This window comes from Arachis ipaensis, chromosome B08 (genome assembly GCF_000816755.2).
Source record: "Arachis ipaensis cultivar K30076 chromosome B08, Araip1.1, whole genome shotgun sequence".
NCBI lineage: Eukaryota > Viridiplantae > Streptophyta > Magnoliopsida > Fabales > Fabaceae > Arachis > Arachis ipaensis.
Genome location: NC_029792.2, coordinates 123,101,556 through 123,119,643, shown reverse-complemented (window position 1 = coordinate 123,119,643; position 18,088 = coordinate 123,101,556). Strand labels below are relative to the sequence as shown.

At 33.5% G+C, this 18,088-nt stretch overlaps 2 protein-coding genes and 1 long non-coding RNA gene across 4 annotated transcripts in view; all 3 read right to left on the bottom strand.

Moving 5' to 3' along the window:
- On the bottom strand, positions 1,305-2,009 carry LOC110266100. The gene is made up of 3 exons (XR_002353039.1): positions 1,847-2,009; positions 1,700-1,754; positions 1,305-1,622 (listed from the first exon to the last, which is right to left on the bottom strand). It is a non-coding gene; the product is annotated as an uncharacterized LOC110266100 (long non-coding RNA).
- LOC107613198 (serine/threonine protein phosphatase 2A 57 kDa regulatory subunit B' kappa isoform-like) lies at positions 5,292-8,924 on the bottom strand. The gene is made up of 3 exons (XM_016315087.2): positions 8,504-8,924; positions 6,141-7,434; positions 5,292-5,710 (listed from the first exon to the last, which is right to left on the bottom strand). The coding sequence occupies exons 2-3, from the start codon at positions 7,320-7,322 to the stop codon at positions 5,381-5,383; spliced, it is 1,512 nt and encodes a 503-aa protein (XP_016170573.1). The 5' UTR covers positions 7,323-7,434; positions 8,504-8,924; the 3' UTR covers positions 5,292-5,380.
- Positions 11,142-18,088, bottom strand: part of LOC107613197 (probable RNA-dependent RNA polymerase 1) — a 9,724-nt gene continuing 2,777 nt past the window's right edge. The window contains exons 1-5 of one of the 2 annotated variants that reach the window (XM_016315086.2): positions 16,897-17,031; positions 16,505-16,786; positions 14,006-15,858; positions 12,926-13,076; positions 11,142-12,225 (exon numbers count right to left, since the gene is read on the bottom strand). In XM_016315086.2, coding sequence (XP_016170572.1) covers positions 11,422-12,225; positions 12,926-13,076; positions 14,006-15,858; positions 16,505-16,777 — 3,081 coding nt within the window. In that variant the 5' untranslated portion in view covers positions 16,778-16,786; positions 16,897-17,031 and the 3' untranslated portion in view covers positions 11,142-11,421. Of the gene's footprint in view, positions 12,226-12,925; positions 13,077-14,005; positions 15,859-16,504; positions 17,047-18,088 lie in introns of those variants that run through there. The other variant, XM_016315085.2, reaches the window with a different exon arrangement.

Below are 18,088 nucleotides of genomic sequence, written 5' to 3'. Positions count from 1 at the left end.
TAAATAGGAGTAGGTAATCTAGACATTCCTAAACTTACTTAATTTTAAACCTAACATAAACACTAAACCATTTCACCCTTCCTCCGTCCCTCCGTCATCCATAATTCAGCAGAGACAAGCAACCAAACAAGTTCACGCACAAGTAAGAAGCAGATAGTGCAAGTAGCAAGTATAACAGGTAGCAGGATGTATATATTCAGTTAGGCATAACAATCAAAACAAACAAATGCACATGATGTATGCCTGTCCTATGGCTGATGAGGCTCATCTATCGGTTATCCAGCCAACCCGACAAGTCCGAAAATCTTAGATTGTCCCCCGTCGCATATCCCCAAATTCCTACCTTCCACTAATTACTAAGCTCACTGGTAAAATCTAAGGTTAACAGGGCAAAAATAGGGGTTTAGGGGTTCAAAACCAAGTTTAAATCTTAAAAACTCAGGTGCTGGAAAACAAGGTGTGTGCGTACGCATACACCTGTGCGTGCGCACAGCTAAAAAAGAAAGCAGAACGTGTGCGTGCGCACACCAGCCAGGAATCACTTGGTGTGCGTGCGCATCAGTCCCTGCGAGCGCCACCAACAGAAAACATATCCTGGTGCGTGCGTGCGCACAAGAGTGTGCGTACGCACACTTTCTGAAAACCACCAGGTGTGCGTGCGCACAAAGCGTGCGTACGCACAAGTAAATGTTTTGCTTCTATTGGGTGCGTGCGCACAACTGTGTGCGTGGGCACACACCAGAAAAACCTGATTCTGCTATAACAATCAAACTTTCAGTTTTTCGCACCGATTTTCCGGCGTCCATAACTTCCTCTACAAAATTTGGTTTTTCGCAACCTTTATATCAATCTCAAGCTTATCAAACATTCTTTAATTTAAAACAAACCCCATTTGCATCCAAAATTTGAGGAGTAAGTTATGGACTTCCAAAGTTCATCAAAATTTACTTTTTACCAAAAAATTACCAAACCCCACTTTTTACCAAATCCACATTCCTTACCCATAGAACCTGCACATTTGCCACATATCAAGCCCCATTTCATCAATACTATCTACTAACACATTAATACTCACACCAATTCATAAAACTCATACATTAATCAAAAATCCACCCCTTCCAACCATAAGCTTCCATTTTTAAAATTCATTAACTCATTTCCTCCATTCATTAATAACCACCCATAAATCACGTTCAACTAATCAACAAGCCATAACCACAAAATTTCATTAACATATATGTCAACAACTTCATCAACCCATCATTAATGATTCCAAGAACACATATTCAATAACACCAACAACTCATACTCATAAATTCCAACACAAACTCAATCATCAATTTATTCAACATCATCACAAAACTAATCATTTAATGTATTTAACCATTTCAACTTAACCTATGGTTCCCTAGCCTAAGTTTTCACAAAACCTTATATGTTAAACGCGCGAAACCTAAACAATGCATTGGCCGATCACCGCGTTTGGACCAAGGTAGCCTTACAAGTCACAACACGGCCCCTCAAGCTTTGAGAAACCAATCAAAATCTTAGCTCCAATCACCACCAAGCCTCCAAATGCTTACTTTTCAATTCCAATGCATGTATATAAACTTAATTCACACCTAATGCACATATATATTCCAAATTCAGATTTTACCTAATGAAATCAAAATTGAATTAAGGTTTAGGTGATTCTTACCGCACCCACACGCGTAGCAACTCAAACCCAATAAGCTCCGCAAGCTAAATCGAACCTAGAACACCAAATTGGCAAAATCTCACTATAGAATTTCAATTTCAAGAATAGAAAAGGGAGTAGAAATTATGAGATGGAATTGGAGCTTACCGGTGAAATTGATCCGACAGAAGTGTAGAGCTCGACGCGCTAGACGCGTAGCCGCGAACGGTGCGGCGATCGGAACTCAAACGGGGAAGTTATGGTGGTTGGAAGGTTTGATGAGGGTTAGAGAGCTCTCTTCCTCCCCAAATCTGTTTGTTGGTGTTGTTGCTGAATGGGGGAGGGGGGGGGAAAGGAGCTTCTACTCCTTTTAAGTTTTGGGTCCGGTTGGACCCACAGGTCCGATTTGGGTTTCAGTTCAACTGGTTCGATCCATTCGGTCCAAATTTGGGCCAAATTTTTTGAAATTGGTATTAAAATTCTCGTTTTGAAAAGCTCTATCCTATTTTGATATTAGTTTCACATTTTTAATTTTTCTAATTAAAATTCGATTTATTGACTAATTATTTACCGATTTTAGCGGGTTTTACATAATCATCAGCCCTCAATCACTATAAATATTAAACATAAATATTTGACAAATTAGTTATTGAAACTTGTTAACAAAAGGTGACGTGAACATAAAAATTGTTCAATTTTTTGGGAAAAAAGTTTGGTAACAAAAATTTTCAGCCATAATTAACCAAAATTTTTTATAATTTATTTTATTTATATCACTTAATAACAATTTTATTTTTTATTTCACTCTTTTATCATTCCACTTATCATATTCTTATCAACCTCACTTATTAATGGCATTAATTATAATATCATATCCCTTATTATTAGACATTCACATAATCAATACTTAATATTTCTTTTTATAATTTAATATTTATATTTAAAAATACATTAAATATTAATAATAATAATAATAATAAGAAGAATGGACGGTAATGATAATATATATTAATTGAGTTAATTGCACTTTATTTTTTGTTTCCCTTAAGGCATTTAATATCAATCAATGGAGATACGAAAAAATCATTAATTCTTTATTTCCGTTAAGGCATTTTAATTACATTTGATTCTTTGTAATATATACCTTTCATTAATTTAATTATGATTATTCAAAAATCATGACTTTAATACCATTGCAAGCACAATAATGTATAAGTCAAGAAATTTTACAAGAAGTTGTGTTTATCATTGCAAATAGTATGGCATTTGAATTTGACCTTAATACAGTACCTATGGTAGAAGGTGCTGATGAAGAATTTGAACAACAGATGGACTCACCCAACGAGGTTGTTGTCAGTCAACCAATTTTCGAAAATATGGAAAACACACTAGCTTTAACGAGGTATGGTAATAAACTGATTTAAATTTATTTTTTGTGCTTTTATGTGCATTTATAATTATATTGTACTAACTAAGTTCATACACATAACATTTATACATTCATATACATAACATCCATAATTACATACAACTAACATCTAAAAATTAAATTCATGTTTATTAGATATTATATCTGTTACGATGGGTAACCGGAGATTATTGGGCAGGACTCGCTGGGTTGGCCCAATCGTCTATGGAGGGAAGCCTTCGGGCAGATTCGCGTCTTCAGGGCCTCCGTCCGACTTGTGAATACGAGTGAATGGGGGTGGTACCTGCAAAGACACTCCGATGCCTAAGTTAGCAAGGGCGTGAGCAGGCCTAGAGAGTATTGGGACTTAGAGATACCTGAGGAATGTTAGTGTATTTATAGTGGTGATCCAATAACCACCGTTGGAGTAGTGCCACCTTTTTAGGTGGATAACCATCCTTTTATTTAGGGATTGTTGGGATATGGCTTCTAGAAGTGGGTTGAGAGATTTTAGGGGCAGTTACTTATTTAAGTGAGTGTTTATCTGCCAGCTAATCTTCGTCCCCGACTTCTTTAGAGCAAGTCGTAGTGAGAACCGACTTCTTTAGGGGAAGGTCAGTGTGGGGTGAGGCTCAATCCTTCGGACTGGGTCTTTTCGTTTGGACCTGGGCTTTAGTGTTGGGCTAGGATATGAACAATATCCATACACATATCATTTTTTAGTTATTGTATAAGTAACTATAAAGTTAACATAGATGTTTTTAAATTTTATCATAATTGAATTTAAAAAAATATCAAATTCTTAAATTAATTTATTCGATTGATAAATTTATTCATAACATCCATAAATTCATACACATAACATCCATTATTTCATGTTAATAACATTCATAATTTGTACTCATAATATTCATAATTTCATACCTATGATGTCTATAATTAATAAATTTTTATAATTAATATTAACAAATTTTAAACTATACATCTTATTATATTTTTCAAATTATTTCATATGTGCACTAATAGGTCATGATTTTAATTATTTTAATATTTTTATTTAATATTCATATGTATAATTATTTATTGATTTTAATATGACGAGTTAATAATTATTTTTAAAAATTTATTTTTTAATTTTATTTTTTATTTTTAATAATCTATATGTAAAATATAAGTTGTATAGTAAAAATTATTAAAAATTTTTAATTTAATTTTCATATTTTTTGCAGAGAATTATTGCATTTTAATAGATAATAATGTGATTAAGAGATGTTAGGAATTTGATTTAGGAAAAATTAAAATTAATTTTGGAAAAAACATTACTGACTCCAAACATGCAGCAAAATAGTAAGTGATAAGAAGGATAAGTGATAAGAAGGTGTATCTCACTTACTTATCAAGAAAATGGAAATTTTTATGTGACATTTTTATATTGTAATTATTTTTTGACTACCTAGCATCCCTCCATATTTATCATCTCAGCAGCTTCATTTTTTTTATCCATCAAACCAAAACACAAGTCTAATCTTAGTACTCTTGTTCTTCCTGCCATGCTCCGAAGTCCCAACTCCTCCACCCATCAGCAGCATTGTCGCCTAAAGAGTAAAGTTGTGTTCGATCTTTACCCTTACTACCTTCACCAGGCCACCACCACTCTCATCACGACCTGTCACCTTCAACCTCCTCAGCTGCCGAAATAGGGCCGCCATGACAACAAGCAATGGGAGGAAGAGCAACTCCGCCCCAAAACCACCCTTACTTTGTTCATAACGACCACATCACAAACTCCACCGCCCACCATGAATCCTAGCATAGTCTATTTTAAACTTTTATATACAAGTGCTTTGAGAAGTAAAATAAATAAATACTCTTACAAAGACATCTTCACATAGAAATGTTGTCAACGTCATTGGGAGTATCAAAAAAAAAAAAACATAGTGCTAAGGAATGGAAAATCACGCAGAGATGATTATGGAAATAAACTTTTTGATCTGCGACATGGTCCCTTTTTTCTCATCAGTTTAATTAGAAGTAAAAGTTGCATCAATACGTTAGAAAATTAGCAATCAAAACCGTTATAATTACAACATTTTTTGGCTACTGCCAGGCCTAAGAAGCATCAAAAGCGTGATATATATAGGACCCCAAAAACAGAAGCCACTCTCCCAATTATAGTCATTTCCACTATTAACAGGGAGGAGGAAAAAAATTAAAAAATAAATGAATGAAAGAAAAAAGATGTAATTGAGGGTCTATGATACATACAGTTTTGTAAGGTTATCAAATTGGAGACACTAAACTAAAACAGTTGTGTTTCCAATCTCTGGTCGGACACCAGCCGCTTTCTCGAGTTGTTTCCATGCTTCCTTCCGCTTCTCGGCTTCCGAGCTTTGCCTTGCTTCTTCCTCTTTGAACCGAGCAAGGCACGAAACGTACAGCTTCTCATCCATCTCTACAAATATCTTCCTAACATTGAGAGTTAAGTTGAGAACTGCCTGGTTCCAATGGGCTTGACAATTCCTATCTAATGCCGGTAATATGATCGGCAAGATTACCTGACGGTTGTGAGCGATCAGGTTGACGATGTGGTCGTTGTTCCACAAGAAAAGGGCTCTTTCAGCTACCTGAAACAATTCATAAGAAAGATAGTTGTGATTCCAATGGGAGATTCAAACAACTATGGAGAGCTCTAAAGAAATAATATGAACACTTTAAATGCTGCAGCCCAAAACTAACACAAGCTAACAAATAAGGACCAGCAGAGAATAATTCTCGGATGGATACTTCAGTTTTTCATAATGCTCGATTTATGGTGAAAGAAATACTATCGAGCTCTTAAGCCGAAATGCAAAGAATGCCTAGAAGGGAAAAAGCTAGCATCCACATTGAGAATATGCAAACCAGGGTAGGGTGTTCAAATTCCTCCACATTTTAGACAAGTAAAAGTGCATGCATTCAATTCTCACTAAAAAGCCTAGCATAGGATTAAGGGGATAACAATAACCGAGGTATCAGCAAATGGATTCAGTATAACTCAACAGTTAACAGTTGCACCTGAAAATGAGAACTTTTAATGCAGCATCCAATTCGCCAAAACAACGGCAGCATGACCTTCTGGAACTCTACCATGTTAATCACTTCCAGAATTTCTTCCAATTCACCAAGGAACATCACCTCCTTCTGACTATTGGTTATAGGCCAATATTTCAACAATCCTCTAATGACGGTACTCGCCAACTTTGGCTCTTTCTCTATAAATTGAGTGATGCAATAGGACAATTGCTGGTAGTATACCCCCAGGGATTTGGGCTTGTGCAAGGGGATCAACACCCTCCATAAGAAGATCTTGTGCTCCTCCTTCAAAGGCAAAGCAAAACCACTAATTATGCTTCCAAAGATCTCTAACAACTCAGCAATCCCATTGTGCCTCTCAGTTTCAAACACAAACCTAAAGAACACATTGTTAATGGACTTTCTTATGTAAGGCCTGTGCACCATGAATTTACCATAAACCCTATGCATTATGGTTTTTAAGCAATCCCTCTCCCTAGGATCCTCTGAATCAAACAACTCTAGCAATCTCGAAATAAATGAACAATCAATGTATTTCTTTGCCACCTTTGCATCAAGACAAGGGGAGCTAACAAACTTAAGCAACAAGTCATACACAATTTGCAAGTGTGGCCAAGAAGGATCAAAAGATGGCTCATCATCATCATTCTCGCCATCTCTGCCACCGGATCCACCGGACAACTGCCGAGACCGGTAATTTGGTGGGAAAACACGGAATAAGTTGATGGCACACATTCTACACATTGCTAGAATAGCCGGCTCAGTGAATTTAATAGAGCCAGAAGCTACAAAATCAACGAGTTCAATCAAAGTTCTTCTTTTTATGTCCTTTTCGACAGTGTTTTTACTTGGGTTGGTGAAATCGAAGGTGACACAACAAAGGTTGAGCTTGCTAACAAAGAGGTTCATCTTCTCCAAGGGTGGAACATCCTTGAAAGGGATCAAGGCTTCAATCCCTGAAATGGCGCTTTCTGGAAAAATAGAAGACGCCCGCTTTGCGTTGGAAGAGCTGCCACGGTCTGTATGGTGGTTTTTACCAGCGGCACGTGGGGATTCGGGGATGTCCATGGAGGAGCTTGGCTCAGAGGATGAATTAACTTGGCTTGACTCATCAGCATCGAGCTTCTTGTTGCGAGGGAGCTTGCTGAGGAATTGCTTGAACATTGTGCCTACCTAGTTGGTGAATCTGGTAAAGTTAGAATCTTTTTGAGGAACCCATCAAGGGTAGAATCAATACAGGTCGAACATTTTCGGTTTGGAACTGTGGTTAGCCAACCTGGTATGAAATAGAAGAGCAATGTTTTTAGTCCTGGCATAATCCAAATTTCTAAAACTAGAAATATCACCCATTATATACTATATCATGCGTTATTTATCACAGAAATTTAAGCACAAATCACATTGCTTTAAAAATTAACTCTCTATTTAGAAAAATTGAAATGCGGGGTGAAACTCCAAATCTCGTAAAGATAAAGACGTTGATATCAATATATTGAAGTCAAATTATTGAAATTCCACTTCTCAAGAGTTGTCCACCATCACATATGTACATGAGCTGAAGGGTTATTTCAAATAAACAAGTGCAGTTGATGCTGAAGTTTAAATGGAAACAAAGGTTGACACATATTGAAAGTAGACATTGCAAATGCATTGGAACTTGGAAGCTAAAACTTCAAGTTGTTGAAGTTTAAAACCATCATAGGACCTATGCTTCTTCTAGTTCACTTTAACAATCATCAATCCGTAAAATGATTACTAACACAATGTATTGATTTGAACAAGGAAATAGATTATAAAAATAAGAAAAGCTCCTCATATCACCGGACATCCCCATTTATCATATTTACCTTGATGAACCACATTCAAATTAAAAAAATAAATAAATAAAAAAAGAGAAGAGAACTTACACTATATTTCACCAAGTTTATACTTCATAATTCTCCGAATTATTCTGTTAATTTCTAAATAAAAGATTTCAAATTTTTTATATCTTTGATATTCTTAAAAAAATAATATATTTAAATTTGTACTCATTTAAATATTAAGAGAATAATTAAGAATATAAATTAGCACTCTCAAACAAGTTATCTCATGCAAAATAACGCCAATATGCAAGTTGATCAAAACAATGAATTTTATACTAACACCAATCCATACAAATGTAACATGACAAAAGTTTCCAAATAAAAAGAGTTCGTTTTGTTTTACCATAAAAATCTTCAAAAGATTAATCATTTGAAACCACATTACACATAGATATGACAAGATGAAAGATTAATCATGGAAACAAATAGAACTAAAAAGAAAACATCTATCAGAGGCAGTTATGGAGAGATGCAATGTACCTTATGGATTTTGTTTTCTTTTTCTTCCGTGAAAGGGGAAGAACAAGGTTGCAAGAACCCTATATCTCGTTCATGGAAGGAATGCGGGAATTACGTCTGATTTGAAGAGATTCATTTGGGGAATTGGAATGCGTTGTGGTGAATTCGCGAATTTGAAGCTTGCAATGGTGAAAAATCGATTATTTTTCAAGAATAATGATGAGTAGAAGAGAAATAATTAAGTGTGCATTTGCATATCACGATTTTTTTTTTATAATATTTTTCTGTTTAGTCGCTGTGATTTTTTTTATAATATTTTTTCTTTTTGTTGTGTTAATGTTAATGAATAATGATAATGAATCATCACCATTCACCACCATGAAACTCAGAAACTTAACAAGGCTATTATTACAGGTGTTTCTTTCTAACCTTTATATGTTCATATCTTTTTTTCTTCATCTTATTTGTGGCAGAAATAATAATTAAAAAATATCAAATAATAGTTGTCATTCAAATTAACCACCCATACTAGACTACTCCTAAGTCCTAACTACTTAGATTTTAATGATTTACTTTTTAATAATGAGGTAAAATATTTTTTTTTTCCTAAAGGTAAAAGTTTTACATATATTTTTAATGTTTGGTTTAATTTAATTTTATATGTTTGAAATAACTTTTAATTTTATTATTTTTAATCTTTTTATAATTAACGTGTAATAATTTTTTATCAGTTTTACCTATCATCAAATGCAAATTATCACTATCATTTTTTTTCTTTTTCTACTTCGATGACCCTGTTATCTTACCAAAATCAAACCGATCTAATTTAATTAATTTTAGTTCCAACAGGTAATCGAACATAATCAAATTTTATCTATCTTTGTTTAAATTGGATATTGAATTCATCCTTGTAAAAGACTCCCAATCATTACTCAATAAGATATAATGAAACATTTAAAATAATAATAAAATATTTTAAATATTAGAAACAAAATTAATATTTGACATAAATATTAGAGATTAAAACAATGCTTTACTTACTACAACAATTAGCATCCATCTAGCTAGAACTTGTTTTAACATTTTATTTTATTAGTATTTTTATCCGTAATAACATTACGGGAATATACATTTTTTAAAATTACAGTCCACTTTGTTCTGACAGTATAGATTATGCATAGCATAAAAGATTTATAAAATCAAACTACTTTTACAAAAAAAAAGTCGTAGGTTGACAAAAGTCTCTGACTAAGAAGACCAATGTATCTATAGATAAAAAAAATCAAATAATAAGATTTTTAGTTATTATTTTTATGTGAAAGAGTTTAATTTTTTATTAATAATTAATTTTAACATTCATTATCTAAAATTTAAAATAATTTAACGTGTATACTTTTATATTTAATTAGGTGTTAAGTTTGTTGCATAAATAGAAATAATTAATTTTTATACTTGTTATTTAAAAATAATATTTTTCTCTCTATGTATATAAAAATATAATTAGATATTAGTATAAAAAAAATTATATTGATAGTTATAAAATTAATTTAAAATTAATTTTTTTAAAACAATTGAATTTTGATTCTAACTTTTAATTATAACATTAGTATTCTCTCCAAATTATATGTAATAAATATTTGAAAGAAGAGAAATGAAAATATATATTAGAAAGATAAGTGGTGAATATTTAAAACTAAAAAAATATGTATATAATAATAATAAAAAATTTTATTTGAATTATATTATTTTGTTAATTTTATTTTCTGTAGAATAGAAAGGTAGAAAAATTAGAGAATGAAAGAAAAGAGAGAGAAAGATAAAGATGAAGAATGAGAGTGAGAGTGGGAGTTTGTTAATTTTGGAAGAAAAAAATTTATTTTAATTGTAGTAAAAAAATATCGGATTACATATTTTGATTTGTCAAATTACTAATATAAAATATAAATTATATATAGAGTAAAAATAATAGAGAGAAATAGAAAAATATACTAAGGTTAAAGATTAAATTTATTGTACTTATAACTTATTTGTATTGGGATCTTTCTATACATCTAAATATTTTTATCAACTAATTCCAATTAAATTCAAATCCAACAAACTGACATGCGCAAGGAATCACACACTTTTTAACCGAAATTTGTTAACCGCGATGCAAAAATTTTTTAATTTTGACACAATTTTTTTAATTTTGATGCTAACTTTTTATAAGATTTTAAACTTGATGCTGTCATTTCTTTTTTTCTTCTTATTTTTCTTCTTTCTTCTTTGTTCGTGTAAAATTTCTGTATTTTTATTTATAAAGTTACGTGTGAGAAATAAGAATTATTTAAAAAAAATATAAAAAAATAGCACCTCTTACCTATAACATAAAAATTTCTTAATTTTGATACTTAAACTTTACAAACGTGACGCATAAAATAGAATGCTACACTTTTTCTTTATTCTTTTTTAGAAAAAGACGACAACATTAAGAAAAAGAAAAAAAAGAAAGAAAAAGGATAATGATGATAATAGACGAAGAGGAGGTGATAATAATGATGATAATAATAATGGTGATGATAATGAAAAAAGAGGAAACCAAAAAAAAAATAATCTTACGAAAAAAAATTAGCATATGTAAATTCTTATTTGGTTAGACTTAGTTAAAAAAATAGAAGAGTTAGGTTGTCTAACATTTCTGTCTTTATTATAACCCATCGTGTGGGAATTGACCTGCGTTATTTCCCAGACATTACATATAAGTGAAATAACACAGGATATATTAACACATCTGCAACTACAATGTCCACACACAATTTCTCTTATTCATAACATACTCTTCATCATCATATCTACATACATGTACAATATTCACACCCTTAAATTACTCACAACATAGAAAATAAAGAGGAGCTGCATGCTCCACAGCAGCAGAGAAGGGCAGAATTGTCAATTCCAACTCAACCGAGAAACCTATCCTCCATTGAAAGACTATAAGACCTTCTAATGCAGGCTTTCTCCTTCTTGATTTGAACAAGTTGAGGGTAAACACACCATGGGAAACTTAAAAAATGGCCCCTATTCATGCCTTCATTATAGAGACCATAGTAATCAGGATGATAAGTAACATAATACCATGCAGAAGCCTTTGCATAGGCATCATCGCCATCGCCATCGTTGAACCATGTTCGAGCCTCTTTCCTTAGAGACCTCACAGCTGCATTAATTGCATCTGAATCCCTCTGTTTGCTGAAAGATTTTGACATTTTCATGATATTCCCGCCAAAGATTTCGGCTTCTGTCTTGACCCCATAGTAGTCCATCAAATTTCCCAGCATATAGTCATAGTTGGTTTTGTGAAAGAAAGCATCATCAACATAATCCATAAAACCATCAACTTCCATATCAGGGTCATATGACTGTATAGCCACTTCCCTAGTAAAGGATGTGGTGATCGAGCTGGCACTCGTTGCGATTCCTCGCACTTCCCTGAAAAGCTTTCCTATAACATTCTGTGAGTCATAGGACGGTTTATCAAGCTTCTCCATAAAGTCTGGATATTCTTTTACATAAAGTTCGCGAGGAATAACGGCTGGAACACCAGTTTTTGGAAAGTCAACTGCTATTGAAAATAGCTTTGCTAGCTTGAGACATGGTTCCGACATTGCTTTTAACGGCTCTCGATCCGCAAAGACAGTGTGTGCATTGGCAATTATTCCTAGACTGTCATTAACTATGTAGTTTACAAAATACTCCTCAATATCCTGTATCAAGTGATTGAAAAAAATTGAAATAAAGCGAGAGTTGTGACTATAAGATTTAGATGCACTCAAGATTTTTTTGTGGTGGAAATAACACAATGTATGGAGTGTGTATTGGTAAGGAAGACACGAAGACGAACTCAGACCATACTGCAAGTTAAATGGATTGAGTATTACTAATAATCTAATATCATAATAAATACTAAAGAAATAGAGATATCTAAGTTATAGTTATAGCTTCGTGGATGAAAAAGAGAAATGTTTTAGGTGTAATTTGTGATAAAAGAGACCAAGTGACTTTTGAGGCTAGATTTTGGTTTTTCTGAACAAGTCTAGGTCTAGCTACATATGCAAAACATAACTAGTATTTATGAGATTATTGTTGAACACTTTTGACTTATGGAATGACACTAGAAAAAAATAACAAATTGACATAAATTCTAATTTAGAATGAGTATTGGATTTAGATAGAGAGTAAGTTAACAATAAAAAATGGCAGAAAGAAATGACTAGTTGGATGAAATCAAGTTTTTATAACATAATCAGTATTGAAGTGAAACCTTGGATGAATGTGACAACATAATCCATAGCAACAGCAGAAAACGTTGAAACACGTTTAAAGATTATACATAATAGCAACATAAGATTTCAAACCAAAAATAATATCAAATACAACAAAGATAGCAATATCGAAGAACGATACCTCGATCATGACATCATGATCCAGTTCCTTACTTGGAGCTGCAGTATAGTCCATTGGTTCGATTTCACTTGATGGAATCAATTCAGGGTCCCAAGAAACAAAGTAGATATCGCCATCCAAATCACTTCCCGAACACTCATTTGGATGAGGCCTTAGAACAAAAAACAGTTATTGATGGCCACATGCAGAAATTTACAGAAGCATTTATGAATGGAAATAACTTTCTCAAGCATATTTAAAGAAGACCAACTTTGATGTACCATTTCAGATCATGTATAATGATATGTGATTTGAAACTCATAAGCATTTGACTAACATATCTAATAAAGACAAACAATATGGATGCCTGAAAGAATGTGTTAGCTGCAACTGCATTGCAGCTTTTTTTTTCTTTCATTCTTACTGATTTACTCTCTTCTTTTCTTTACCCCCAAACTGCATTGCATGCAGGTCTTTTTCTCCATCATTCTTTCTCTTTTATCATTTGTCCCCAAAACTGCATGGCAGGTTCTACTTATAACTTTTGAAAATTTTCAAATTAAGTGTCTCTTCTGTTTTTTTGTTGCAAATTAAGTGTCGTTTTTAATTTCAAGAAATTATTAATGGAGGGAAAAATTTATACTAGGGAAACTTTTGTCTTTCTTTTCTGATTATTACATTTTCAATAAATTCAATAGTTGTATAATAATCATGCACACCTAAAAAGATACAGTTAATTTGAAATGGAAAGAGTACCAAAGATAAATAGAAGGCAGTCTCTTAGAATGAATGGAGTTCAGAAACTGATAAAAGTAACAGAAGCATGGCCAATTTTCAACACGTAAAACTAGCAGTTCATACTTCATAGCATTATCATATTTATTAAAAAATTATTCTCCATAATTTTGCAGCCGTGCAGCTGCCTAATACATAATGCACCTGATCGAAATAAATATTCATGGTAAAGGCAAAGTAGGTATTAATTATTTCATCAAACTTGTTTTAAGACTTGGACTGCACTTAACATATAGATGATACAGTATCTTATGAGATAGTGTTTACCATAAAAACAATGATTGAAATATTAAGAAATATAAGTACCTGTGTCCTTTCTGAGGGAAAACAACACAATCTATCATGTGATGCAAGGCTGGTACATTCACAGCCTTTAGAACGCGCACATCTCCTGGGTGCAAGCAGGGGTTTTTCGCCACTACTACCTTACCATTGACTATGTAAGATCTTTCACGACCATATGAAGAAGAACTAAGGTTAGAGAATTGAAGAAACACCTGACCATATTCTAGGCTTCCAGTTTCATCAAGACAACCCATCATTGCTCGTCCATTTGGAATAAGGATCCTAGTCTTGATTCGCAATTCCAAAAGTTTTGATGCCCTGAATGTTTGCAGCATCATTGATAGAAACGGTTCTTCGTTCGGCTTGTAGCCACAGACGAGCATCTCCTTTAGAACATTACTGATTTCCCCAGTGTACATCATGTCCAGAGCCTCGTGTGCCTTTGATGAATCTGTTAATATAGTATTCAGTTGATCAACAGCCTCTTTCTGTTTTTTCTCAAAAACTTCATCCTTGATGCCAAGAGTAGATAACAGAGAAATCAACTGACGATTTAGATAACAAGGCTGAAATTTACTACATGCCAAAACATCCAACTTTGTGTTATCTGAATCATACTTCAGCATACTCCTCCTCAGTGATAGCTTTGCTGCCGATGTTGGGTCGACAGCCACAACTCCTTTGTATCCGCCATATCGGATCTGAAAGGCGGACGGGGTAGAACTGTAACCACATTTTTTAGCAACCTTCTTGGCAAATTCAAGAGATATCTTTCCAATTCCATCAGAGAAGACATAGCCATTAAACTCTACATCAGGAATAACTTCAACTTCATCCTTCTCAACACTTAGTGTTTCAGTAGATGAACCAAAAGATTGCCCCAGCCTAGCAGCATATTTGGCCACATTTCTAATACGATGAAAATCTCCCATCCATTTCCTGATATATGCAGCAGTACGTCCAGTTGCTGTAGGAGCAAACATCCAAAGAGAATTTTCCCGCAATTGACTTGACGAGAAAGCTAGAAATTCAAACTTCTTGTCACCAATAGTAATGCCATCTCTAAGGATAGAAAGAATTCTTGTGTATATTTCAGTCTTAGTATTCACAGAAGTACGTTGCGACAAATCAGTAGAATACAGTTTTTCTAACTCTTCATCAACAAATGAAACACGCAGGAAGTTGTCAATATCCTGCTGGAAATGGCGGAGAACACGATTTGAGACATTAATCTCTGGACCATAAAAATACACCTTGCAGGGTGTAATCTGAACCCTCTTTACATAGACCAAACCAGTATCCAAGGATATCGCAGGTGATCGAAGAGGCTTCCCTGATGCATTGCTGGAATTGTACCTTCTGTATTGATCACTCAGCCACTTTATGGGATCATAACAGCACTCCTTTGAATAGGATATTTTTTCTAAAGCATGTTCTATATATTCAAGCTTCACTCTGCATGGATCAACCCAACGATAAAAGCCATCATCAAGTGACGGACCAGCAAGACACCCATGTTGAACCAGTGAATTAACTTTGAACAAGATGTCATATGGTATTTGAGTGCCTTGTGGAGGAGTAACAATTGGAACAAGGCCGAGAATGCTAGAAAAAGGAGCTCCTGTCTCTAAAGTGAATGGCCTCTCACTTTCCTCATAATAACCAAAGTTTTCCCTGAAATCTGGAAAATGTTGGCCATCTGGAAGCTCTATAACTATAGCAGTAGACTGGCCAATACAATTGCAAGGTGTGAAATCTATTGCTCGAATCCATTGGTCATTGGAGCCATCTTTATAATAGTTGAATAACGGATCATCATATATATCTCCCAAAGTATATTCTTCTTTCTCAAAAATACGGGGAGCACCAAGTAACTGCATTTGAAGAAAAAGTAAAGATGTTCATCATAAGTCATGCATAGAGCAACCATAGCAACATGCAATTACAAGGTAAAAAATCCCACAAAAAGAGAAAGGACAAAAATTCGAGAGAAAATATTTCGGCTTTCTAAGTCATATCAACATGGTAAATTCTGAAACATATTAAAAAAGAGAAAAGTTCCAATAAGTAATAACACGCTTGACATCAAATTTAAACCTTATGCACTAGATGAATTGGTCCGAAAAATAGTTGCGAGGATGGTCGAAGGTTTACACATAGTTATAGATGAAACGAAAAGGAAAATAGTAAGTGAGAATTGTCAGTGAGATTTCTAAAGGCTACTCTCCTCATTATATGTAGTTGTTGCCTGCTTGCAAGAGAGATGGTTTATACCTGTTTGTTTTAATAAACATACGAAGATTGCTTGTTACTAGTTTGAGTTATCACTTCAGGTTCAGTTCATTGTAAATTTTTGGTAAACGAGGTACTCCAGCAATGTATTTGTTATGTTCCATGGGTAGGAGAGTGACTATAAGGGGTAACTCCTGTTGGAAGTTACATTTTTCCACTATAATAAAAATGTTACTTAAATCCGAAGAATAGATTAATACCAATAACGATAAGTTTAGATTTAAGAACCTGAATCAGGAGATAATTATCAGTTTCATCTCGGGGTTGATGCAGCTCAATCTTCCAAATATTGTCATAATGAAGCTCAAGTTTATATTCTGAATTGTTATGGGAAAGAAAGAAATGAAACTTTCTCATTCCAGACCCGAAACATAAACGGACATCCATATTTCTCCATAAAACAGAGATCCTTTCCTCTGAGAGCTGACAGCCGAAATGCAGTTTCACATTGTTCAAACAATGCTGAGAGGATCTTGGCTTTGGCACAATATCTTTCATCATTTCCCTAGCCTTCAGACGAGAATTTCCAAACAACAACTTTTTGGTAGCTTTAGACATCATGAGTGAAGCATTTCTTGCAGAGATAAATTGAATAATTGCAAATATCCTTTGATCCTTACCTTGGCTTTGTCTTATCTTAACAGCAAATACAGTTCCTTCACCAGTAATATGTTCCACATATGTCTTTACATGGTCCACAGTAACATAAAATGGAAATCCAGACAACTCAATTGTTTTACCCATCCTTCATACGCACTCTTTTGCCTTTCCTGAATAGCAGTAACAAAAGGGAACACTAACATGATGCTAGATCATCTATTTTAAACAGTTAATTTAAATTTGTCAGCATATTCAAATGACATCCAAAATATTACGAATTCAAATCCATTGAAATTTTATTCACATTGGCAAACTTGGATAGATGACAATTGACTCGGACGCTGGAATGCACGTTCCACGCCAATTTGTTTTCAAGGGAAACCTTTCACTGCTTTTGACAAATTAATTTAAAGACAGCCATGTCTGTAACAACTTCCACACTTTTAATGATGAAAATTTATCCAAAGAACCTATCAGTTCAGGCTGTAAGTTTTTGAAACAAATCAGATGTTACTTAACTTAATGACTATAATATATAAAATGACTTTACTAACTAATCAATGATCAGCTATCAAGAATATAGATAAGTATCTAGTTTTCAAAACACAAGGTCTCAATCTAGCAAAAAAGTTTCAACAATGTCAATGAGTGCAACCTGCAGAAAATGTCAATGAGTGCGTTTGGTTTGTTTCATTTTCTATTTTTATTTCTAGTATCTTTTGTTTTCTAGATCTTGTGGAGGAAAAAGAGAAAATAATAGAAACAACAAAATCCAATTTCTGATTTCACCTCCTATTTTTTTTTTTCCACACAATTCTGAAAACAGACAGCACCGAGAAGTGAAAACAGAAAATGAAAACGCAAACATTCATGACTCTCTTAAGATCCAATTGCAGTCAATAAGTGCAAATGAGTCAAGAAATAAAACAAAAAAAATACAGCTGAAGCTCAAGAACACCTTTTATGTATAGAAAAAGAAGTTACACATACTAGACTCACTGGCTCATGAATAAATGTAAAGAACGTAAATAAATAATAGTCTTTATTAAAATGATTTGGATAAACAAACATGAACAAGCTTGGCTTAAATGGCTTCAAGATATTTACGAAATTAGGATGCATGTTTCTGCTTTTCGGACAAAAAAATCAGCTTGTTCACTGAAAAATTCACTTTTCACACGTAACGAATTATAAATGTGGAAAAAAATAACA

Excerpts from the sequence above, each read along its gene's own strand:
- LOC107613198 (XM_016315087.2), bottom strand. The coding sequence starts at position 7,322 with ATGTTCAAGCAATTCCTCAGCAAGCTCCCTCGCAACAAGAAGCTCGAT. Across the intron at positions 5,711-6,140 it reads TTAAAAGTTCTCATTTTCAG|GTAGCTGAAAGAGCCCTTTT; the intron begins GTGCAACTGTTA and ends GAATTGTTTCAG.